Source organism: Ascaphus truei, chromosome 5 (assembly GCF_040206685.1).
Source record: "Ascaphus truei isolate aAscTru1 chromosome 5, aAscTru1.hap1, whole genome shotgun sequence".
Classification (NCBI taxonomy): domain Eukaryota; kingdom Metazoa; phylum Chordata; class Amphibia; order Anura; family Ascaphidae; genus Ascaphus; species Ascaphus truei.
The window spans coordinates 301,843,105-301,869,891 of NC_134487.1; the positions used below are offsets into that span (position 1 = coordinate 301,843,105).

Below are 26,787 nucleotides of genomic sequence, written 5' to 3' on the forward strand. Positions count from 1 at the left end.
TGTTGCCAATGTTCCCCAGAAGTTTGAGCTGCAAACTGTAACAATAGTCAATGTTACCTTAGTAGTATCAGGATACATTGTAGCTGCTGAGTTACACTGACTGAAGGATTGATTAGAACTGAAAGGTGGCTATTTCGTCAGATATAAATCAGTACAAATCCTGATTGTGTATGTATTTATTTTATCTTAGGTAGCAGCAGGTAGGTATTCAAACCACTACGTCATAGATGGTCACTGTAGAGATCACCGGCTCAAAAATCATTTAATTTCATTTCCTCATTGTGATAAAGGTAACAATAGTGATACGGAACATCAATATTTTAAAAAGTTTATTTTGTAATATTGCATATTATTTTATATAAAAAATAGTTAATAAGGCACCAGTGGAATTGTAGTTAATGAACTGATTATTGCATTACTATTGAGAAAGACTTTAAAAATATAAATTAATTTAGGAAAGTCCACTTTTAACTATTATGATCAAATTGACACATTCTGCCATAATCTCAAACCAACAAACGTTATGAAAACCAGAAGCAAATCCCAAACCTGAACATATTGCAGAGACAAAACTAGAATACCTGGCCATGGGACCCTCTGTTATATACACACACACGTGTAACTATCCAAGCGCTCCCTCAGCGTTTCCTTCTCTGGTGTCTCCTCTTCAGTCCCACTTCCTGCCGGGGTCCCACAAGGCTCTGTCTTTGGCCCACTGCTCTTTCAGCATCATCATTACGCTGATCACACCACATTTACCTCTCCTCCCCTGAGCTCTCCCCCTCTCTCTTGTCCCATGTCACCAGCTGTCTGTCTGCTCCACTATGAGAATACTGAACGTACACTGGCTTCCCGTAGCCTCTAGAATAAGTCATAATGCTAGCTATGACTTGCAAAGCTCTCAACAGTGCTGCCCCCCTTACATCTCAGCCTGTCTTCAAATACTCCCCTAAATGCCCCCTCCATTCTGCCCGTGACCTCTGCCTCTCGTCACTCGCGTGCTGTGCCCTCCTCTCTGGAACTCCACACCATCAAACTCTCCCAGATTTTCAGACTTTTAAATGCACCTTAACATCCACACCCCCAACCCTATAGGGACCAGCTGTGCAGTTGGACCAATCTTCTCACTATCTAGCACCCCCTAACATCTACACCCCCAAATCTTAAGGGGACCAGCTGTGCGGCTGGACCAAACTCCATCATGAGGCATACTCAGTCCAGCAATGAGCAGCCACTTTACCCTTTGTTTCAACTTTGCCCCTTATTCTGTTTGGACTGTAAGCTCTCAAGACCAGGACCCTCGTTATCTTTTGTATCGTTTGAGCCCGGTTGTCCTTATTTGGTATACAATTCTGTTTATGTAATTTACATCACTCTGTACCCCTATTGTACTCTGCTGCAGAATATTTTGCCAATATATAAATAGATGATAATACTACTAATAATAATGATTGCATTATTAAGAACAATATTACATTAATATTGCAGCACACCTTTCTTACAATATTATATTATGTAAAAAGACAATATAATTTCATATTTGTGTGCTATGCATCACATTATGCATTTAGACTGGTTTCTTCTAATTTTATTTCCACCGCTTCTTTGTCTGAGGACGAGTTCTCATTGCGGCGATCCTCTCTTTTCAGAATGATCATAATAAGCAGACACGGTATGTAGGACACTCCGCGCAATGCTGCTGTCACTCCGTAGTAAATGTATCTGCAAATTATGTTTAATAAATAATATTTAATAAATGGAAAGAAACAATTTTAATAAAGGCTACAAGCACAGCATATTAAGATCACGTACACTACAGCCTTGCGATTACTGGTAGCACATTGCATAAATAAAATCCAATGACAGTAAGGGGCATTGTGTGTTTGGTAAATGTTATTCGGTGCTACCTCAATAACAGAGGCTGAGTATTAACTGATGTGTGGATCGCATTTCAGCACAAAAGGGGTTAATATTCGATGCAGTGCGAGACCAAACCGGACAACAGGAGAATCAAGAAGGCACAGTTCAAGTAAATCTCCAGAGGAGCAAAATGTATCTGAACTGTCCCTTGCCCAGGCCAAAGACATGATTGAGGCACTAGCTATAGACACAGAATACAAAGAACAGAAGGATTCCGTCTTGCACACGCTGTGCCAAAGGAATGAAGAACATACAGAAGGCATGGGCAGGGGCTGACCGATGAGAAATCCAGGGCGGGGAACACCAATGGGCAGAATGAGTTTTTAATGATTTTAACAGTGTATATACTGATGGTTTGAGTGTGATTATTTGTCTCAAACAAGGGTGCTGTCTTAATCACCAAGGGACAATGCAGTACTATTAACCTTTTATTGTGTGCAGGGAATGACTGTTAAAGGAGCAGTTCCCATTGAATTTGTTTTTAACCACACTCCCTTTTTGTGATGGGAAGCAGGGGAAGCCCCAAGTTCCTCAGATACAACTGAAGGTAGCACTAGTCACCTCCTCCAGGGGAAACAAGGTAGCAGTTTAAATCACTTGCATCCCACAGGCTCATAAGATGCCTTTACCCCGGAGCTGACATTAACACACTAGTAAAAAAGAACAATCCTGAGCGGACAAACGGCACCTTTCATTTATCATAATCCCTGTGCCCGCTTTGGGAACTGCCCCTTCTCTGCCAACCGCTCAAGCAAAGTCATTGTTTATTCAAGCGAGTCAGCTATATTCATAAAGCTCACTAGGGTGAGAAACATCTGAAGTAAAAAAAACAAGGTGTTTACCTAAAAGCATCAGAGTCGTACATGCGACACGCTCCGGGCTCCCCACAGCTGGTAGTACCCCACTTTATGCAGGTAGTGTCTATAATTGCCCCATAATAAATTGGGGAAGTGATGCCAGCTGGAAGCAAAAGGGAAGAGAACACTTTATGGTAAGAAAATGGTTTATTATCAGTGCAAAATGACCGGGAAAATGCTGCGATCCGCACCATTGGTTGGCGGCCATTTTAGAAAACCTTGACACTAAAACTAATGACATTGTCTTTATGTACATGCCAAGCTATGCAGGTGGGCTCACCCACAATAACAATCAATCCAGTAATATTGAATAATACTCTTGAAAAAGGCTCATTGGAGATCTGAAATGTTGATCTTAGTAATAAACTTTTTGCAATTTTCCTGGTGTGCCGGGTATTACATGTATGGGTGTGCCGGCTATTACATGTATGGGTGTGCCGGCTATTACATGTATGGGTGTGCCGGCTATTACATGTATGGGTGTGCCGGCTATTACATGTATGGGTGTGCCGGCTATTACATGTACGGGTGTGCCGGCTATTACATGTACGGGTGTGCCGGCTATTACATGTACGGGTGTGCCGGCTATTACATGTATGGGTGTGCCGGCTATTACATGTATGGGTGTGCCGGCTATTACATGTATGGGTGTGCCGGCTATTACATGTACGGGTGTGCCGGCTATTACATGTACGGGTGTGCCGGCTATTACATGTACGGGTGTGCCGGCTATTACATGTACGGGTGTGCCGGCTATTACATGTATGGGTGTGCCGGCTATTACATGTATGGGTGTGCCGGCTATTACATGTACGGGTGTGCCGGGTATTACATGTACGTGTGTGCCGGCTATTACACGTACGGGTGTGCCGGCTATTACACGTATGGGTGTGCCGGCTATTACACGTACGGGTGTGCCGGCTATTACACGTACGGGTGTGCCGGCTATTACATGTACGGGTGTGCCGGGTATTACATGTACGGGTGTTCCTGCTATATGTTTATTATCAGTGCAAAATGACCGGGAAAATGCTGCGATCCGCACCATTGGTTGGCGGCCATTTTAGAAAACCTTGACACTAAAACTAATGACATTGTCTTTACGTACATGCCAGGCTATGCTAACACGTGTATGGGTGCGTGGCAGGGTGAGCTCACCCACAATAACAATCAATCCAGTAATATTGAATAATACTCTTGAAAAAGGCTCATTGGAGATCTGAAAGGTTGACCTTAGTAATAAACTTTTTGCAATTTTGCTGGTGTGCCGGGTATTACATGTACGGGTGTGCCGGCTATTACATGTACGGGTGTTCCTGCTATTACATGTACGGGTGTGCCGGCTATTACATGTACGGGTGTGCCGGCTATTACATGTACGGGTGTGCCTGCTATTACATGTACGGGTGTGCCGGCTATTACATGTACGGGTGTGCCGGCTATTACATGTATGGGTGTTCCTGCTATTACATGTACGGGTGTGCCGGCTATTACATGTACGGTTGTGCCGGCTATTACATGTACGGGTGTGCCGGCTATTACATGTACGGGTGTGCCGGCTATTACATGTACGGGTGTGCCGGCTATTACATGTACGGGTGTTCCTGCTATTACATGTACGGGTGTGCCGGCTATTACATGTACGGGTGTGCCGGCTATTACATGTACGGGTGTGCCGGCTATTACATGTACGGGTGTGCCGGCTATTACATGTACGGGTGTGCCGGCTATTACATGTACGGGTGTGCCGGCTAATACATGTACGGGTGTGCCGGCTATTACATGTACGGGTGTGCCGGCTATTACATGTACGGGTGTTCCTGCTATTACATGTACGGGTGTGCCGGCTATTACATGTACGGGTGTGCTGGCTATTACATGTATGGGTGTTCCTGCTATTACATGTACGGGTGTGCCGGCTATTACATGTATGGGTGTTCCTGCTATTACATGTATGGGTGTTCCTGCTATTACATGTATGGGTGTTCCTGCTATTACATGTACGGGTGTGCCGGCTATTACATGTACGGGTGCTCCTGCTATTACATGTACGGGTGTTCCTGCTATTACATGTACGGGTGTGCCGGCTATTACATGTACGGGTGTGCCGGCTATTACATGTACGGGTGTTCCTGCTATTACATGTACGGGTGTGCCGGCTATTACATGTACGGGTGTGCCGGCTATTACATGTACGGGTGTGCCGGCTATTACATGTACGGGTGTGCCGGCTATTACATGTACGGGTGTGCCGGCTATTACATGTACGGGTGTGCCGGCTATTACATGTATGGGTGTGCCGGCTATTACATGTATGGGTGTGCCGGCTATTACATGTATGGGTGTGCCGGCTATTACATGTACGGGTGTGCCGGCTATTACATGTACGGGTGTGCTGGCTATTACATGTATGGGTGTGCCGGCTATTACATGTACGGGTGTGCCGGCTATTACATGTACGTGTGTGCCGGCAATTACATGTACGGGTGTTCCTGCTATATGTTTATTATCAGTGCAAAATGACCGGGAAAATGCTGCGATCCGCACCATTGGTTGGCGGCCATTTTAGAAAACTAAAACTAATGACATTGTCTTTACGTACATGCCAGGCTATGCTAACACGTGTATGGGTGCGTGGCAGGGTGAGCTCACCCACAATAACAATCAATCCAGTAATATTGAATAATACTCTTGAAAAAGGCTCATTGGAGATCTGAAAGGTTGACCTTAGTAATAAACTTTTTGCAATTTTGCTGGTGTGCCGGGTATTACATGTACGGGTGTGCCGGCTATTACATGTACGGGTGTGCCTGCTATTACATGTACGGGTGTGCCGGCTATTACATGTACGGGTGTGCCGGCTATTACATGTACGGGTGTGCCTGCTATTACATGTACGGGTGTGCCGGCTATTACATGTACGGGTGTGCCGGCTATTACATGTATGGGTGTTCCTGCTATTACATGTACGGGTGTGCCGGCTATTACATGTACGGTTGTGCCGGCTATTACATGTACGGGTGTGCCGGCTATTACATGTACGGGTGTGCCGGCTATTACATGTACGGGTGTGCCGGCTATTACATGTACGGGTGTGCCGGCTATTACATGTACGGGTGTGCCGGCTATTACATGTACGGGTGTGCCGGCTATTACATGTACGGGTGTGCCGGCTATTACATGTACGGGTGTGCCGGCTATTACATGTACGGGTGTGCCGGCTATTACATGTACGGGTGTGCCGGCTATTACATGTACGGGTGTGCCGGCTAATACATGTACGGGTGTGCCGGCTATTACATGTACGGGTGTGCCGGTTATTACATGTACGGGTGTTCCTGCTATTACATGTACGGGTGTGCCGGCTATTACATGTACGGGTGTGCTGGCTATTACATGTATGGGTGTTCCTGCTATTACATGTACGGGTGTGCCGGCTATTACATGTATGGGTGTTCCTGCTATTACATGTATGGGTGTTCCTGCTATTACATGTATGGGTGTTCCTGCTATTACATGTACGGGTGTGCCGGCTATTACATGTACGGGTGCTCCTGCTATTACATGTACGGGTGTTCCTGCTATTACATGTATGGGTGTGCCGGCTATTACATGTACGGGTGTGCCGGCTATTACATGTACGGGTGTGCCGGCTATTACATGTACGGGTGTTCCTGCTATTACATGTACGGGTGTGCCGGCTATTACATGTACGGGTGTGCCGGCTATTACATGTACGGGTGTGCTGGCTATTACATGTATGGGTGTGCCGGCTATTACATGTACGGGTGTGCCGGCTATTACATGTACGGGTGCTCCTGCTATTACATGTACGGGTGTGCCGGCTATTACATGTACGGGTGTTCCTGCTATTACATGTACGGGTGTGCCGGCTATTACATGTACGGGTGTGCCGGCTATTACATGTACGGGTGTGCCGGCTATTACATGTATGGGTGTGCCGGCTATTACATGTACGGGTGTGCCGGCTATTACATGTACGGGTGCTCCTGCTATTACATGTACGGGTGTGCCGGCTATTACATGTACGGGTGTGCCGGCTATTACATGTACGGGTGTGCCGGCTATTACATGTACGGGTGTTCCTGCTATTACATGTACGGGTGTGCCGGCTATTACATGTACGGGTGTGCCGGCTATTACATGTACGGGTGTGCCGGCTATTACATGTATGGGTGTGCCGGCTATTACATGTACGGGTGTGCCGGCTATTACATGTACGTGTGTGCCGGCTATTACATGTACGGGTGTGCCGGCTATTACATGTACGGGTGTGCCGGCTATTACATGTACGGGTGTGCCGGCTATTAAATGTAAAGAAATGGAAAGAAGAACCAATATGGTGTATAATGTCTGAGGAATGTCAATGAAAATATGAGTATAGAAATGAACTCACATAGGATCCACCAGTGTCATCATGTGGTTGGAACCAATCAGATTGACAATACAGAGGACTTTTAATCCACAGCTTTATTCAATTTGAACCCCTTCAGTATACATCTGCGTCACCCAAAAGGTGGACCCCTGATGGGGTTCCACAAGAGCTGCTCCCCTGTGCACAGAACCAGCGTGCTAAGGGTTAACTTCTGCTTTTACTTGTACTATGTGGAACGTCAACTCCACCCACTCAAATGTTAATGAAGGAAGACAGAGGACTTTGAATCCACAGCTGCATTCAATCTGAACCCCTTCAATCTACATCTGCGTCGCCCCAACGGCGGACAGTCTTTGGCGCAGCCGAAGGGCAGCTAATGGGTGTGAGCCGTTTGTGGCCATTCGCTGATGTTTGGTGATGTTAAAGCTTCTCTATCTCAGTCTGAAACTCACCAGCCCTTTTACCCCTGTACCCAATTTTCCAACTATCTGTCCATGAAATGTCTGCGAATTGACTGTATAACCATCTTTTAATGTAACCATGTATTGTTATAACTCTCTGCCCAGGACATGAAAACAAGAGGAAACTCTCAATATATTACTTCCTGGTAAAACATTTGATAAATATTCTAAGTAAATGTGCGTGACATCGCAGTAAAGAGTCCGAGCGGATAAACGGAGTCTCCTAGAATAAGGAGTGGGACACTGTGTAATACTGTGATAAAAAGATATCTTGTGCACGTAAAATTAAACTTACAGGATACAAGTAAAATCGAGCAGGTACGTTTCTATACTCATATTTTCATCGACATGCCTCAGACCTTCTACACCACATTGATTTCTCTTTCCCTTCCTTTTGCCCTTAAAGTAAGTCCTACTTTAAATGTGTTATTTTATAAGGTATCAATGTGGAATCCTTGGATATGGAGCAGAATTACTATAGGGACAGTATATTCCCATTTGTCCTTTTATACATTTGCATATAACAGTAGGTTGGGGTATTGTGTACTGATATATATATATATATATATATATATATATATATATATATATATATATATATATATATATATATATATATATATATATATATATATAGTAGATTGTATGGTAACTGTATCTATTTCAAGGCCATTTTTGCTGCATTTGAGTACATTTAATGAACTCTGACTCCGTAACATATACGTCATTTAAAATTGATAACATTTATCATACTGTAAATTTGACAAATGTAGCATTTCTTTTACCAAATGCTCTTTCAGCTAACAGATGAAGGCCGAGACCAAGTGATTTTTCTTCAGGTTTCAAGCTCCTATGAGATAGCAGGAGACGTGTTAGGTCAGTAATGGGAACATTATCACATTATCACCCTGGCACACTTTCAGTCATCAAAAAGCTTTAACTAGAAGGGATATGTACAGACCTCGTAAACAGACCTGTTCTTTTGCAGTAATAAAAAATAGCCAAATTATTACATTAAATAATTTTTATGACGATACACTTTGTGACAATGTCTTGTAGAGGTAAGAATAATGAAACCAATTAGAGACTTTATTATTTTGCTGGCAATACTGACTAGTATACTATACTGTACTAAATTAAAGGTGTAATTAGACCATTTTAGTTACGGTGCTTTTAAGCCATTATAGTGAAGATATACTGTATGCAGATGTTTTAAAATAATTAAAAAACATCTGAAAATCTAAAACAACAGTGTACATCTGTTACTTGTATGTATCTCTTTATTTATAGAGCGCCAATGTTACGTACGGCACCCCTGTGAGCACGTGTCCTGCATAGTGGCAAGGGTTAATACACAGCTCTTTAACTGGCCCACTTTTAACCTCGCAAAGGTCCCTCAAAGGAACAGTATCATCCCAATATACCATCTGTCACAAACAGCACACTTGTGAGTACGTGACTTAGATATGCAACCAGGGTTAATACACAGGGCTACTCTAGCCAACTCACCTTTCTCCTGTCCAAGATACTTTCAAGGAGTTAATATTAACCTCTTACTCAATTGCAATCATATATATCTGCTTCCACCACCCAAGAAATATGCACAAATATGTAATTATGTATATGTGCCAGCATCTCTGGTCCCTTTTTATTAATGAAAAACTATGCACTTAACACACAAAAATCTGTTTTAGCAAAATGTGTCCAAATACTGTACAAATACATACTTTTCTCTCTAGAAATCATGCAACCAGTTCAATCATAGCCCAAAGCATCACTTATTAAAATGTGGCTTTAATATACAAAAAGACAGTGTTTAGATTACAGATAAAGATTATTACAAGAACATAGTTACAATAAATGCAGAACAGTTTCTTAAAATAAAAGGATAAAACAAACATAAATCCCTATACAATACATTACCATGTCCTGTCCAAGAGGTCAGCGGAGTAGAAGAGAATTCACGTGTCTGATCCCAAAACACACCTCTGTTGAATTCTGATATTCTATTCAAACATGCCAACATTTATGCCCAGACCTTCTTGCATTGAAACACACAGACCCACCCCTGTCGTAAATCAGTGGATTCTCTCCTCAAATCCCAGCAGAATCCAATCCTCTCGCATCCTTCCTGACATTTTCAGTGACCATGTAATAGTGTTCTGTGTAAGGAAAATTAAATCACCCCAATTAAGCTGTAAAGTTCTCCTCACTAGAACATTTAGAAACTTTAACCCACAACAGTTTCTGGCCAACCTTACCGACTTAATTCTGACCCCGATTCCGCTCTTGACTATTTCCAGTCCGAGTTCTTAAAACTCTGTGATACCCATGCTCCACTATGCAAAATAAGAGTACAGTGGGCCCACCTTCCGTGGGTTACAACTGACCTTATAGTGCTCTACCATTTATGGGATGCCTTGTGCAAAACTACGAAGTAACTAGCACTACCAAGTATCTCAATCACTACAGACGCCTGCGGAATATGTGCACAAGGCAAACAAGACACGCAAAAGCACAATATTACTCTGACAATCTTCACCAGAATACATCAAACTCAGCTAACTTCTGGAAGGTTATCTGCAATATACAGTATACCAGCCTTCTAGCCATAAACAACCAAGTAATATCACTAAGGAGGATATTACTCTGATAAATCCCACTGACGTTGCAAACACATTCAATGATTACTTTGTGAGGTGTGCTGCTAACTTATTAGCGAAAGGCATCCCAAACCACAAACATGAACTTCATTCTGAGAGTACCCCTATAGCCCACCCTCTCACAACACTGCTCACAATTTTCAATGTGTCCTGAAGAGGAGATTACAAAAGTGCTCCTCCAATTAAACTAAGCAGCCAATATGGACCTGATTTACTGTAATCTAAGTTTCTAAGACTTGGTCCCCCAGCCATTGCCAAACCAATTGCTTCCATAGTCAACTCTATCCTGTCTGCAGGCCATATCCCTATGACCTGGAAAACTGCCAGAGTTGTCCCAATCTTCAAAAGTGGGGACAAAACCACCTGTCTCAAACTACAGGCCAATCTCTCTTCTCCCAATACTATCCAAAGTCATGGAAAAATGTGTTCACTCCCAATTAAGTTATTACCATACCAAGACAAATTTCCCTAGCCAATTCCAATCTGGCTTTCGCCCCAAACACTCCATCGTAACTACCCTGCTAAAAGTTTGCAATAAAATCCAGTGTGAAATGGAACTGGGACAACTCACTGGTGCAATATTCCTAGATTTTGCAAAGGCTTTTGATACTGTTGATCATGCTATCCTGCTTAACAAACTCAAGTGCTCTGGAATAGGGAAACATGCTTTAAACTGTTTTCAGTCCTACCTATCAGGTAGATCCCAACATGTGTCTCTCAGGCTCTAACTCCAACCCATTGGATACCACCTGTGGTGTCCCACAAGGCTATGTTCTTCTCAGTGTTCATCAATGATCTTCCTGCAGCTTGTAAGGGATCTTCAATACACATGTATGCAGATGACACAGTCTTATATTCACACAGCCATAGCCTCTCTGACCTTGAACACATACTTCAGTCTGACTTTTTGAGACTTGAAAATTGGATTTCCCAAAAACAAACTGTTTTTAAACACTGACAAGACTGTAACAATGGTGTTTGGAACCAAGGCTACATTTTTAAAGCTTCCAATGACTGAGCTCCAGATCAGAACCAACGCTAACACCACCCTAACTCCTGTCACTAGTTTTAAATACTTGGGCATATGGTTTGACATTTAACATTTGGGATTTACATTCATACCCTGACATCCAAAACCTATGCCAAACTAGGTGTACTTTATAGGCCACTAAGTCTGCTGGTCAGAAAGCGTATCGCACAGCAGATGCTAATGCCAATTATCAACTATGTGGACATAGTATATGGCTTGGCACCCCAAACCCACCTTAGCAAACTTGACACCCACTACAATTCAATATGCCGTTTTGTTCTCCAATGCAACTACAACACACATCACTGCGATATGCTCAAAGAACTAGATTGTTTATCACTTGAGTCTAAGTGCAAAGTTCACCTTTCCTGTCTCACCCTCAAATATTTTCTGGGCAAGTTACACGTCTACCTGAACAAGCTCCTCACCCCTACCACATGCAGCACTTATCTGAGATCTGACTCCAAAAGACTGTTCATGGTCCCATGGTTCAGCAAAGTATCCGGCCGCTCCTCCTTCTCTTACCGTGCACCCCAAAACTGGAACAATCTACCGGAGACCCTCATAGCCACCACCAGTCTAAATTCTTTCAAAACTAAGGCTGTCTCACATTTTAATCTGGTCTGTAACTGTTACATATGCTTATAATATATATTATCTTTAACTGTGCATGCAATGTCTTGTATATAATGTATACCCTGTTCAACTATGTAACTATGTAACTATGTATTTGTAACCATGTATTATTTGTCATCTTAACTCTGTGCCCAGGACATACTTGAAAACGTGAGGTAACTCTCAATGTATTACTGCTTGGTAAAACATTTTATAAATAAAAAAATTTTGACAAGGATTTTTCTTTACTTCTGACATTTAAAAGTCTGACTGAATGTAGAAATACTCATAACTTCATTTCCTGGATATTTAGGCAGGCTCCATCTTCACGTCGTCACAGCCTAACATCTATTTTTGCAGGAGAAACAGTTATTTTTCTTTGGTACACCTTAATCAAACAATGTGTACATAAATAACAAAAACTGAAACCCAAGGTGTAACTAAATAATGAGTACCAATACTCCAACTAAATAGTGAGACTAAAATAAGTCACAATGAATAGTTGTTAGCTCTTGGGTGCAGCACTAATAATGTGAGTTAAAAAAAACCGTTAAGATGAACAGGTTATAAACAGACTGAATCGTATATATATATATAATTAATGACTGAAATTATTCCTCCAAAAGCAAAATAATTACCAACAGTGGTAGCTACTCAACATAAGCAAAAGACAAAATGTAATGCTAAGAGGCACGGTTCAGTGTCCGTATCAGTTTATAGCCCCTAGTAATGCCTTAAATAAACAAAAAAAGCTTAAAAGGTATACAAAGCAAACGACTAAAAAAGAGCTCACAAAATGTGTTTAAATAGCTCAGAGGCACGGATCGTATCCGTATCAAGTTATAGCCTCCTAAGTAAACAGATAGTCGTTAAAGAGCAAATGAGTAGCTAAAACACATGATAAGAATAAAATAAGGAACAGGGGTATCACAAACAGGTAGGGTGAATTAGTGCAGGTGGCCAGGAGGGAATAAAGCAGCCAGCGTGTGAGCTGCACATATTACCCAATACAGTGTTCAGGTTACACTCTGCAGAATGTCTGTAATAGACAGCCTAAAAAGTTACTACTACCACCCTTATTAAGTGGTGTTTGGCACAGCTTTAGAATGTAATATGTAGCCAGTGTAGCAACAATATGTGTGATATCCAGGCTGATAGCAAGTTTAGAATATCAGACCTGCATCTCGGTGACTTGTGAGTCCTACCCGCTCACCGATCAGTTCGTCCCCTTACTGTTGCGTCCCAGCGTCGTGACGTCAGTCTGGTCCCGCCTCCCACCTGACGTACGTTTCGCAGATGCGCTTTGTCAAAGATGGTCACGGAGATGCAGGTCTGATATTCTAAACTTGCTATCAGCCTGGATATCACACATATTGTTGCTACACTGGCTACATATTACATTCTAAAGCTGTGCCAAACACCACTTAATAAGGGTGGTAGTAGTAACTTTTTAGGCTGTCTATTACAGACATTCTGCAGAGTGTAACCTGAACACTGTATTGGGTAATATGTGCAGCTCACACGCTGGCTGCTTTATTCCCTCCTGGCCACCTGCACTAATTCACCCTACCTGTTTGTGATACCCCTGTTCCTTATTTTATTCTTATTATGTGTTTTAGCTACTCATTTGCTCTTTAACGACTATCTGTTTACTTAGGAGGCTATAACTTGATACGGATACGATCCGTGCCTCTGAGCTATTTAAACACATTTTGTGAGCTCTTTTTTAGTCGTTTGCTTTGTATACCTTTTAAGCTTTTTTTGTTTATTTAAGGCATTACTAGGGGCTATAAACAAATATGGACACTGAACCGTGCCTCTTAGCATTACATTTTGTCTTTTGCTTATGTTGAGTAGCTACCACTGTTGGTAATTATTTTGCTTTTGGAGGAATAATTTCAGTCATTAATTATATATATATACGATTCAGTCTGTTTATAACCTGTTCATCTTAACGGGTTTTTTTAACTCACATTATTAGTGCTGCACTCAAGAGCTAACAACTATTCATTGTGACTTATTTTAGTCTCACTATTTAGTTGGAGTATTGGTACTCATTATTTAGTTATACCTTGGGTTTCAGTTTTTGTTATTTATGTACACATTGTTTGTCCTGTTGTATGTGTTTTGATCACCATAGTGACTTACTCACTTTGTTATATTTTACTTTATATCATTAAAATGTATCTTAAATTACTAATCACATCAACCGCAACATATCGAGTGCTTGCAATAGGGTTTGCTTTTTTTAGTTTTCATACTTATCCCTTTTTCCCTTTGCACCTTTATGTTTTATTATTTATCATTTGTACATTAGGCTGAAGCGAGAGTTGTTCCCTTCCCTCCTCCCATCCCCTTCCTCTCTCCCCTCCCTTTACTTCACTTACCCCTTAATCATGAAGAGTGATATGATTTGGTTTGTGTTATTGTAACAATGTCAAATACTTACCTGTTATTATTCAGAATAGATGTCGTCACATGATAGCCTCATTCAAGCATGTTACAGTTTTCTTTAAGGCTGACAGCCCATGATCTGGCTATCGTCCACAGCCTTCTAAGCTACACACATTTAACTCTTAGTGGGCCATCAGTCATAGCAGCCTCCAGGGCCATCGACAGGGGGGGGGACAGAAGGTATTGCTGTCCCGGGCCCGATGAGTCAGCCCGGGCCCCAGGAAATCTGTTGAAGGTCCTGGCAGCCACCACCCCTCATCCCCCAATTTAGCCCCGTTTGAAGGTCAGCACAGAAACAGGAAGGGTCTTGATCTGTCATAAACACAATATCTTGTATTTTTAAGATAATTTCTAACGAACGTTAATCCCTGAAGTACCAGATTGACTAAAATACTTTCTATTCCCCGCCATTTTTATTACACCCCCATAGTGTACTCAGCGCTTTACAAAAGAGACAATACAATAGAGGGAATTATAATACAATAAGGGCAGAAATCACAGAGGTACCACTATGAGTAGTATTTACATTACCTGATTAATACCATGTATCCTGGTATGGCTCCAGATGAATAAATAAAACAGCAGACTAGGGATAGTATCATAAAATAAAGGAGCATTGTGTCACAGTTCTCTTCCCTTGCACATTGACCTAACACTGCAGTGGCGTTCGATGAAAGAGATGATGCTGCTATACAGCTGCAGTTCTGAAACGTCTGAGGAGAAAAAAAGTGGTTGAAGAAAGACATATGTCCATCGAGTTCAACCTATGCTCATTTTAGACGACAGATGCTTAGCCTATATTAGTATTTACAGTATATTCATCCAGAGGGAGGCAAACACAAAACCCCAATAAAACTTTATCCACTGAGGTCTCATAAGTAGGGTGACCAGACATCCCGGTTTAGCCGGGACAGTCCCGTTTTTTTATGATGTGTCCCAGTGGGCCAACATATCCCAAAATGTCCCGGTTTTTGCTGAGTGTCGCAGTTTTCACAGAGCAGGGGATGCCGGTGGGGAGAAGAGCAGATGATTGGCACAGCAGCAAGGGAGGAGAGCAAAGCAGATGATTGGCCTGGTAGAGGAGGGTGGTGGTGGGGTTAGCAGCAGAGAAGGGTAGGGGCGGGGAGCAGAGCAGATGATTGGTCTGGTAGATGATGGGGGTGGGGTTAGCAGCAGAGAAGGGTGGGGCGGGGAGGAGAGAAGAGCAGATGATTTGCCTGGTAGAGGAGGGTGGGGTTAGCAGCAGAGAAGGGTGGGGGCGGGGAGCAGAGCAGATGATTTTCCTGGTAGAGGAGGGTGGGGTTAGCAGCAGAGAAGGGTGGGGGCGGGGAGCAGAGCAGATGATTGGCCTGGTAAAGGAGGGTGGGGGCAGGGATTGCAGCAGAGAAGGGTGGGGGTGGGGAGGAGAGCAAAGCAGATGATTGGCCTGGTAGATGATGGGGGTGGGGTTAGCAGCAGATGTCGGCAGGGAGCAGAGCAAATGATTGGCCTGGTAGATGATGGCGGCGGGGTTAGCACCAGAGAAGGGTGGGGGCGGTGAGGAGAGCAGATGATTTGCCTGGTAGACGAGGGTGGGGGCGAGGTTAGCAGCAGAGAAGGGTCAGGCTGGGAGGACAGCAGAGCAGATGATTGACCTGGTAGATGATGGGGGTGGGGTTAGCAGCTGATGTCGGCAGGGAGCAGAGCAGATGATTGGCCTGGTAGATGAAAGGGGTGGTGTTTGCAGCAGAGAAGGGTGGGGGCGGTGAGAAGAGCAGAGCAGATGATTGGCTTGGTAGATGATGGGGGCAGGGCTAGCATCAGAGAAGGGTGGGGGAGGAGAGCAGAGCAAATGATTGGCCTGGTAGAGGAGGGTGGGGACGGGGTTAGCAGCAGAGAAGGGTAGGGCAGGGAGGAGAGAAGATGATTGGCGTGGTAGAGGATGGTGGGGTGTGGGCGGGGTTAGAAGCAGAGCAGATGATTGGCTTGGTAGATGGGGCGGGGTTAGCAGCAGGGCAGATGATTGGCTTGGTAGATGATGGGGGCAGGGCTAGCATCAGAGAAGGGTTGGGGGAGGAGAGCAGAGCAAATGATTGGCCTGGTAGAGGAGGGTGGGGACGGGGTTAGCAGCAGAGAAGGGTAGGGCAGGGAGGAGAGAAGATGATTGGCGTGGTAGAGGATGGTGGGGTGTGGGCGGGGTTAGAAGCAGAGCAGATGATTGGCTTGGTAGATGGGGGCGGGGTTAGCAGCAGGGCAGATGATTGGCCTGGTAGAGGAGGGTGGGGGCAGGGTTTTACAGCAGAGGAGCCTGTTCGTAAGCTCCGGAAGCTGTGAGTGCTTCCTCTGCTACCAGAGCCAAAGATGGACTCCCCCCTGCTCCCGTGACAGGTAGAGTCTGGAGAGACAGAGTGGAGAGAGACACGCACACACAAATCTGGGGGGAGAGAGATTCTCACACACACAAATCTGGGGGGAGAGAGATTCACAAACACACACAGACCTGGGGGGAGAGAGATACATAGAGAGAGAGAGAGAGAGAGAGAGAGAGAGAGAGAGAGAGAGAGAGAGAGAGAGAGAGAGAGAGAGAGAGAGGGTGTGTGTGAGAGAGAGAGGGTGTGTGTGAGAGAGAGAGATATTCTGATTGGCCTGTGGTTGCACCGAGCAGCATGCATGCCACAGGGGAAACTGTTAAAAGCAGGTAGACTGCTTGGGAACTGTAACACCCCGTGCCAAACTGGTTCTGTACGGACCAAATCGGTCGTAGGGTCAGTAGCTGCTCAGCAGTAAAAAGCCCAGACTGAAATAGTCCTTTAAATCAAATTTCTTTAAAACTGAAAACTCAAACCCATTCAGCTATTTTTCCTGATGCAGAGAACAAAACCAGTCAATTGTAAAACAGACACAACTGTGTTTTCCCAATGGTGGTGCACAAAATGTGTCATTTCTGTTTTTTACTAAACGTTAAACACCTCACAGAGCCTTCGACTCCAATTTCAGATGGTTACCATTTGTTAGCAGACAAGGCCTTACCATGTTTTGCCATGTTCCTGTTGAAGACTGACAGCCAGCAAGACAAGCTGAGACATAAGCAACTCCATTATCTCCACACACAGGATCCCAAACATCCGTTGGGCAGTCACAGTTTATATTGCAGCCAGATTTTAGATGATCCAAATATGAAACTTCCTCAATGCTGGAAAACATGAAACATTTTCAGTATGTTCTTTGCAACCCTTTGTATGACCTATGAGATGGGGCAATACCATATTGCATGTCGCCATGGGGGCCAGCGTCATTAGCTCCAGGGTCATTTGCATTTTGCTTGTTTCTAGGGGAGATCGTGACCACAACTGTCAGTGAGCTAAGATCACTAGCGGCATAGAGGGGAGAGCCTCCTCTTCCGTTCCTGACATCGGGGCAAATCACTGATATGTGATCCCAACATTAGAGATTATGTGACCCAAAGCTGCAAGGTCCGTAGGACCGGGTGCTGCAAACCTTCTGGCACCCAAATGATTATTGTTTGTCATGTCACTACAAATCAATGGGGTTTGCACCCAAATTTCTTTTAAGGGGCCTATTCTATAAGCATTCATAAAAAAAATTGCCGGGCTGATCCCGCCGCCAGTTGTTTTGTTGCGGGCGAGTAGCCGGGGACGTGATGATTGCCTCTCTCAAAAGGGGCAAATCGGGTGATTTGTTCCAGCTGCAGGGAGAGCCGCCTCTCCCTGCGCTTATCTCACCAGCGGTCAAAAGTTTTTCATATAAATTTTAATACTGGGGTAGATGAGCAGGGGGTCTCCAGAGCAGAACCGCGTTGATTTCAGGTCTGGGGACCCCCTGCTTCCCGAGATACGGACCCCGTTATGGGGTGTCGGTATCTCCTAAAGGAATATAGCAAAGAATACAGGGATTAACCAGTCCCGCTACCCCCCAGAAACCTAGGCATCCATCCTTGGGGCTACTACCCCCTTCCCCCAATCCATCTACCCCCAAGAAACAAAATAAACACAACAACCCTACTACCCACCTCCTCTACCCCAACAACCCCCCCAAACACACACAGTACATTAATGGGCAAAATTACTATTATCCACATTTGGATAATAGTTTATTTGCCCATTATAAAATCAAACATTAACCAGTCAGCATAAATAAAGTAAATAAAACGTTCAACTTACCGCTGCCATCATGAAGAGCGTCCTCATCAGCATACTGCAGGTCCATGTCCTCTGATGCCAACAAGAATACAAGAAAAAATACAATCTAATGACCCCTAACCCCTTAATCACCACCATCCCCCGCTACCCACCCAGGAGGCCTAACCACCCACCCCGGCCCTACAGTACTATTCCCACCCTGTACCCATTGATTGGCACAGTGGTATATCAAACCCATATAATATGGGCATGATAAGCCAATATATCACTCAATGGTCAACCTAATAAAAAAATTAATTAATGCCAAAAATACACAATAATCAAAGAATTACACAAGCACCTAAACACCCCAACAATAAAAGAACTAAAAAGCCTCAACTACACATCAATTAAATTAAGCTATCAATAAAACAGCAAAATAATTTGCAATTATGTTATTTCAAAACATAAGAATACAAATAAATAAACACTTATCCAACCAATCAATTAAAGAAGTAAAACCAGTAGCCAACAAATCAATTAATTAATTTAAACCAGTAGCCAACAAAACAATTAATTTAAAATGCTAACCAATCCTAAAATGTACTAAAAACAAGCCATCCAAATTAAAAACAATTTAATCCAAACAATTAACAGAAACCAAAAAAATAACAATCAATAGAAAACAAGCATTTGCCAAAAAATGCATTGCCTGGCACTGTATTTATCTCTTCGGGCACAGATGGGCAATCACAAACATAAAAATAAATATATACAGTCAAAAAACCTGAAAGAAGACTTTTACATACATTCAATATTTATCTTACCTTTAGAAGTCTTCACCCTTCGAGTCCCGGCGTATCTGGAATCTCTCGACCCATGACGTCATCACTGGCAATCCATCTCCATCCACCTTGAAGATCAGGAACAGGTAACAAAAATCTTCTTTCGCCTTCAATCTTCATCTGACATTATTATCTTATTTCCTTCTATCTTCTATCTTCATCTGTCAATCAAAAACCCCATGGTAAATCCACAACGGATGTTGTCTTCTTGAGCTAAAATGAGACAGAACAGGCCTTATATAGGGCCTTTGATGTCACATTTTAGGGCCAGATAGTACAGCTCCAATCCGATTGGATGCTGTATCATGTGCCCACCTCTTTTTTTTTTTTAAAGGATGTGATGTCATCTCCAAGGGTGGTACGTCACATCCTTAAAACCTAAAAAGACTTCTAAAGGTAAGATAAATATTGAATGTATGTAAATGTTTTTTTCAGGTTTTGTTTATTGTATTTATTTATTTTTATCTTTGTGATTTCCCATTGACTGATGATGTATTCATCTGTGCCCAGGGTACAGATAAATACAGTGCCAGGCAATGCATTTTTTGGCAAATGCTTGTTTTCTATTGATTGTTATTTTTTCGATTTCTGTTTATTGTTTGGATGAAATTGGTTTGAATTTCGATGGCTTGTTTTTAGTACATTTTAGGATTGTTTAGCATTTTAAATTAATTAATTGTTTTGTTGGCTACTGGTTTAAAATAATTCATTGATTTGTTGGATAGGTGTTTAGTTATTTGTATTCTTATGTTTTGAAATAATTGTAATTATTTTGCTGTTTTAGTGATAGATTAATTTAATTGATATGTAGTTGAGGCTTTTTAGTTCTTTTACTGTTGGGGTGTTTAGGTGCTTGTGTATTTCTTTGATTATTGTGTATTTTTGACCTTAATTATTTTTATTAGGTTGACCATTGAGTGCAATAGTGGCTTATAATGCCCATATTATATGGGTATGATATACCACTGTGCCAATCAATGGGTACAGGGTGGGTATAGTGGGCTGGGGGGGGGGGGGGTGTTTAGGCCTCCTGGGTGGGTAGCGTGGTACGGGGGTTAACCCCTTAATTACTATAGCAATTATATACCGCTAAGGTGATTAAGGGCCATTAGATTGTATTTTTCATATACTCTTGCTGCCAACGGAGGACATGGACCTGCAGTATGCTGACGAGGATGCCCTTCATGATGGCAGGGATACGTTGAAAGTTTTCTTTAATTTATTAATGCTGGCTGGCTAATGTATGATTTTATAATAGGCAAATATGTGGATAATAGTAATTTTGCCCATTACTGTATGTGTTGGAGGGGGGGGGGTTGTTGGGGGTAGAGGAGGTGGGTATTCGTGTTGTCATGTTTTAGAATGTTTATTGTGGGTAGCAGGGGTGGGTGAAGGTGGCATTTGGCCCTTGGTGGGTGTTTATACCTACCGGGTAGGTAGTGGGAGGGGTTAACCCCCTTCATTACCGTAGCGGTATTTACTGCTAAGGTAATGAAGGGGTTAACTCAACCCGCAACCCCCCTCGCAAGGCCTAAACAACCACCAAGGGCCAAATGCCACCTTCACCCACCCCTGCTACCCACAATAAACGTGGCACGGGTGGTTAACCCCTTCATTGCCTTGGTGGTTAGCCGTTAAGGTAATGAAGTTGCCTGTAAATGCGTTTGTATTGCATTGGTTTCATGGCGGGGGCCTCTGGTGCTGCTGTTAATGGGTATCAGCTCCGGAGTCTCCCAGCATCAATCCGAGGCAGGAAAAATGCATATTTATTTCTATGTCCTCTCTCGCCGCCGTCTCAGCATCTTCTCACCAGCCTCACGCCATTTTGGATTAAATGGATTTTGGGAGAAACTCGCCATTCTAGAGCCGCGATTTGCCTCAATAAACTAATTGTGACTACTAGAATTGCTTGAGTTTCAGAACCTGCCGATAAGTGGCTTATTGCTGCTCACCCGGCGATTTGTTTTGCACGGCTGAAAATTTGGGCGATTCACGTCTTTATCGCGCACTTATTGAGGCTTACAGAATAGCAGTAGGCATTTTCGACGAAAAGCCCTCGATAAGTGGGTTTTGAAGGCTTATAGAATATGCCCCAAAGTATCTAAAAGACAACTTTCTGTTTTTTTTCTGGTTATGGAGTGAATTGCAAAATTGCCTATTGTGAATAGTACATTTCACCTTTGCCACATTTACAAGTTAACTATATATATTTAGTGCAGATAAATGTAACGTAAAATAATGTTTATTTTATTCAGACAGACCGTACCCTTCATATGAGATTGTTAATCCAGCAACAGAGGAATTCTTGCAGATCATGGCGTAGGCAGCCATAAATGTAAGGTAATCAAGTACTGAACTCAAAAGTCCAATCTTCGCAGCTTGGTATCTTGTAACCTTATATTTCTTCATGAAAAAACCCCCCAAAAAGTAACCAACGCATATCACAGGCAAACTGTATACAGCTAGGGAAAAACAAACATAATATGAATCGGGATTACATCGGAGACATTGAGAAAAGCGAAACGTATTTTTGTTGGTTTGGCATTATTACATAAATAAACAATACTATCATAACAATAACAAACATCTGCAGCAAGGCGCGGCCAACGCCAGTACTCAAGGGCCACCAGCAGATCAGGTATTAGGAATATCCCTGCTTCATCACAGGGGGTGCAGTAATAATAACTGAGCCACTAATTGAGCCACATTTGCTGAAGCAGGGATATCTTGACCTGTTGGAGACCCCCACCTCCCCCCTGTTCTACAGTATTGCTGTCATAAATTATTTTAAATTCAAGCACATTGCACATTCATTAAACTAGCACCCGTTATAACCCACATCTATGGATTTTCTGAACTACAGGCAAGTGAATCATTTTGAATGCTAGTGTTCTGTACAATCAATATACATGTAATACCTTTGTACTTAGGCTGCCATAATTACAGTAAGTGTGTTGTTCTAAGAAGCATTGTCACGCGTATCCATCTACTATATATTTCTGAAAGCACTGTATGTCTGCATGGCCTGTGTCCCTCAGGCCAAGGAGATTGCTCCCTTGGGCCGCCCGTACAACTCTCATTGGCCTGAGGCAGAGTGACGGGCCAAAGGTCCATAACACACACACACACACACAACTCTCTCTGTGTCCCCCCATCACGTGCGCCACCCTGCACCGGCTCCGGACAGAGGGGAAGCGCGGCCCTCTTACCCCAGCCGCCAACGCTCCCTTACCTCCGCAGCGCTACCTCCCCCTCAGGTAAGTCACTGCGCGTCCCGCCTCAGCTTATGGCACCAGTAACGCCTGCATGCTGGGGGGGGAGCGCGAGACACGGGGGACCAAGCGGGCGCTGGGGGGGGGAGCGCGAGGCACGGGGAACCAAGCGGGCGCTGGGGGGGGGGAGCGCGAGTCACGGGGGACCAACCGGCCGCCGGGAGGGGAGCGCGAGTCACGGGGGACCAAGCGGGCACCGGGTGGGGGGAGCGTGACTCACGGGGGACCAAGTGGGAGCCGGGGGGGGAGCGCGAGTCACGGGGAGGGACAGTGTGTGCGGGGGGGGGACAGTGTGTGTGTGGGGGAGGGAGGGATAGTGTGTGTGTGGGGACGACGACAATGTGTGTGTGGGGGGGGCAGTGTGTGTGTGGGGGAGGGGGGGACAGTGTGTGTGTGGGGGAAGGGGGGCAGTGTGTGTGTGGGGGAGGGGGGGACAGTGTGTGTGTGTGTGTGTGTGTGTGTGTGTGTGTGTGTGTGTGTGTGTGTGTGTGTGTGTGTGTGTGTGTGTGTGTGTGTGTGTGGGGGGGAGGGGGGACAGTGTGTGGGGGGAGGGGGGGCAGTGTGACTCCCGGGCAACGCCGGGTCTCTCAGCTAGTCTTATATAAATATCAAATCTCTGTGCCCCATTGAACCGTGCTGTGGAATATGTTGGTGCTTTTACAGATTTATCGTAATAATAAATTCCATACTTGGAGCTTACTTATTTTCTGAACAATAGGACTTATTCATAAAAGTATGCATGGAGCCTAAACATTCATGAGCATGCGGAAAACATCTGAATACTGAATAGAGCCCAGCCCTTACATAGGTCACCGGGAACCAAACATCTGAACCAAACGATATCCATGAATACATACCAATTAAAAAGATAGCTTCTGATGCAGATTTACCATACTGCTGTTCCACAAACTTGGGCAGAAACGATATGAAACCAATAAAACCATTAAATTGTAGTACTGTGATAATCACATACAGCAGATAAACTTTATTGTTGAAGAGATTTTTAAGAAATCGCGGGAATTCTGTAACACAAAATAAAACTGTTACTAGTATCACATACCATGTGCTTTTGTTTTAGTACTTACTTTTTCATTTGTTTATGTACGTATACTTGCATCGCTAACATTGAATAAACTTGCTCTTATCTTTGCGATAAGGACATTTCTGACCTCGGGTACAATGCTGAATGAAAGATGCTGGTTCAGCTATTCATATTTTAAATGATTGTAGTCCATGATAGAAATTGTTGAATCCAAGTCTAGCTTGTCTTCAAAATATAAAATTACCCCTTTACTTTACATGTTTCTCTGGCTGGGAGTATCTTCATTATGCAATGGTTCCACAATCCACTGGTGGATTTTAAGCATCCAATCCACGAATTACTGGCTCCGCATATTGGATTCTTAAAACCCCGCAGTGGATTGTGGAATCCACGGATTGGATCGACGGTGATAAAAAAAAAAAAAAAAAAAAAATCAGGAAAAGAGGAGATTGATTAGCAGAAATCCGCGGACCAAAGGAAACGACCAATCTGCAGCAGATCCAAATACGTCCAAAATCTCTAGTTGTAAGGCTACAGAACAATTTATTAACCTATCGTAATAATTCATAACCTAAACCATTACATAATGAAGATACTCCCAGCCAGAGAAATATATTTCATAAATAACAATGGTTCCGCCTCCCAGCCAGGAACCTAAACTTTTTAACCTCTGCTTTAGGTATGTGTGCCGGGGTAGTTAAGATAGACATCGATAGGGATGGGCAAATCTGTTAAAATTCCGTTTGTGTTTTTTGCCCCCGAATTTTGGAAAGCTCTAAATTTTTTCAAAAGGTGCAAAATGTTTTCCTTTTTTTTCTTTTCGTCTGTAAGCAAAACTGCTTTGTGCAAACTTTCCTCTACAAGTAAAAGGTCTCTGTGCGAACTTGAGAATTTTGATCTATTTTACAAATGTTTGAATATTCTAATTTGGCAAAAAACCTAGTGTGTTTTGTGTGTGTGTGTGTGTGTGTGTGTGTGTGTGTGTGTGTGTGTGTGTGTGTGTGTGTGTGTGTGTGTGTGTGTGTGTGTGTGTGTGTGTGTGTGTGTGTGTGTGTGTGTGTGTGTGTGTGTGTGTGTAAATATTCAAAAATGTGTACTCAATTTTTTTTCTCGGCAAATGAAAATGTTGGTAAAAAATGTGCCAATCTCTACACGTGGTCTTATTTGGCTTATGTTGAGAAACAATTTGGAAATCCTTGACATACAGTAAAGGTTTTTTTATTGACTTTATGAATTTATTTTTTTAAATATATTTCTTTTACCTACCTTTCAGGATGTCTTTGTTATTTTCAGGTGATTTCTTTTCATGGTTTTCTTTTCGGATTGGTTCCATTGTTTCTTCCAAATCTGGCTGATCTTCATGGCCCTCTTTTGGAAGGGATTTAGGTAGAAACCAGAATGGAATGGCGGCAAGTAGATTGACTATTCCACTTATCAAGTAGCCAGACCACCATGCACCAACCCAACGGGCATCTGTAAGACTTATGGTAACGTCATCTTAAAATTAAGCAGATAGATATGGGATTAATATTTTCAACTCATATTTTCAACTCATGTTGACAGAATAAAAGATATAGCTAATTATATTATATCTCTATTTGTAATGGCATATATTTAGATAATATCCTCATGTTCTGTCATGTTGATCCGAAGTACTTTAGTATGTGTTTTATTTCAAGGACTTTTGATTAGAGATGGTGTAAGGGAGTAAAGGGGTTAAACTCCCTTTATAGGGCAGGAGATTGAACTAGGTGTTGGGTTTCCTGCAGGTGTTATGGAAACTCCTGATTGAACAGGGGATAAAAGCCAAGAAATGAGATCCTGTCAGTGTCCCTGATGGAGGCTGTTGAGGAACAGAGATAACAGAGCACCCACCCACAGGGATCCAGGCTTGTTGACCAGAGGGTTTCGCCTGGCAACAGTGGGGAACCAAAAGCCCCACATAGCAGAGAAGCCTGCACAGATACCGCAACGTCATCAAAGTCAATCCAATGCCATCCACCTTGAAGATCCGGAACAAGTAACAAAATTCTTCTAACACCGTCTTCTTTCTTCATCCGTAATTATTTCTTTCTTTTCTTTAATCTTTTATCTTCATCTGTCAATCCATAGCGCCATGGTAAATAAACAACTCGATGTGGTCTCAACGGCTTCTTGAGGTAAAATGAGACTTCAAGGCCTTATATATGGCCTGTGACATCACATTTTCAGGTCAGATGGTACAGCTCCAACTGGTTAAGGATGTAACATCATCTCCAAGGGAGGCACGTCACATCCTTTAAACCACACGGCTACATCACATGGTATTACAGCCAATGGGATTGAAGACAATCCCATTGGTTGCTGTACCATGTGATAGGTTACATTAGTTCAAAAGGATGTGACATCATCCCTTAAAGTGACCGTGAAAATAAAATGCATAGGAGATACCGGCACCCCATATTGGGGCCTGTAACCTCTGGATGCAGGGGGTTCACAGACCTCAAATCAACGCGGTTCTGCTCCGGAGACACCCTGCTCATCTACACTGCTAAAATGTAAATGAAAAAACCATTAATTTCGGGCGTGATTTGCACAGGGAGAGGCAGCTCTCTCTGAGCAGCTCTCTGTGCAGCAGAAAGAAATTGCCGGGTGAGCCTTTTTCAGAGAGACAATCATCACGTCCCCGGCTACTCGCCACTTTTGCAAATGTTGCTATCACAGGTATGCTGGGCTTTCTGCATAAAGTGATAGCAACGCTGTCAAAAATGGCAATTTAAACAGCCTGGCAATTTTATCGTCTTAGTGCATAGGCCCCAATATATCCCCTATATATTGTTCCCTAATATTTTTTTATACGTTTTGGACTGGGAACTGGCCTATCCAGCCAGTCAGATAGAAAGGGCCGGAGTAATGTTTATTTAGTCTCCTAATATGGAGTAGGTGTTTGTTTTATGATTTTGTGTTTTGCCTTAAAGGGACAGGAGCCCTAATGTTTGGTTGCTGTTTTGTGGAGAATAAAATTACTCAACGTTTGGTTTACCTTAAAAATTGTATGTGTGGAATCTGATCTGACCTTGGCTACAGGCCGCTCCGTCACATATGGTGTTAGCAGTGAGATGCAGCATCTCCAGA

General features: G+C 43.2%; 1 protein-coding gene across 4 annotated transcripts in view; it reads right to left on the reverse strand.

The window, feature by feature from the left end:
• Positions 1 to 316: 316 nt before the first annotated feature.
• Positions 317 to 26,787, reverse strand: part of LOC142496284 (solute carrier organic anion transporter family member 1A2-like) — a 55,317-nt gene continuing 28,846 nt past the window's right edge. For all 4 annotated transcript variants that reach the window (XM_075602940.1, XM_075602939.1, XM_075602941.1 and 1 more), the window contains 8 exons: positions 24,940 to 25,170; positions 23,489 to 23,653; positions 21,626 to 21,821; positions 17,406 to 17,568; positions 14,928 to 15,109; positions 8,420 to 8,484; positions 2,763 to 2,880; positions 317 to 1,722 (listed from right to left, as the gene is read on the reverse strand). In XM_075602940.1, the coding sequence (XP_075459055.1) occupies positions 1,560 to 1,722; positions 2,763 to 2,880; positions 8,420 to 8,484; positions 14,928 to 15,109; positions 17,406 to 17,568; positions 21,626 to 21,821; positions 23,489 to 23,653; positions 24,940 to 25,170 (1,283 nt within the window). In that variant the 3' untranslated portion in view covers positions 317 to 1,559. The remainder of the gene's footprint in view (positions 1,723 to 2,762; positions 2,881 to 8,419; positions 8,485 to 14,927; positions 15,110 to 17,405; positions 17,569 to 21,625; positions 21,822 to 23,488; positions 23,654 to 24,939; positions 25,171 to 26,787) is intronic.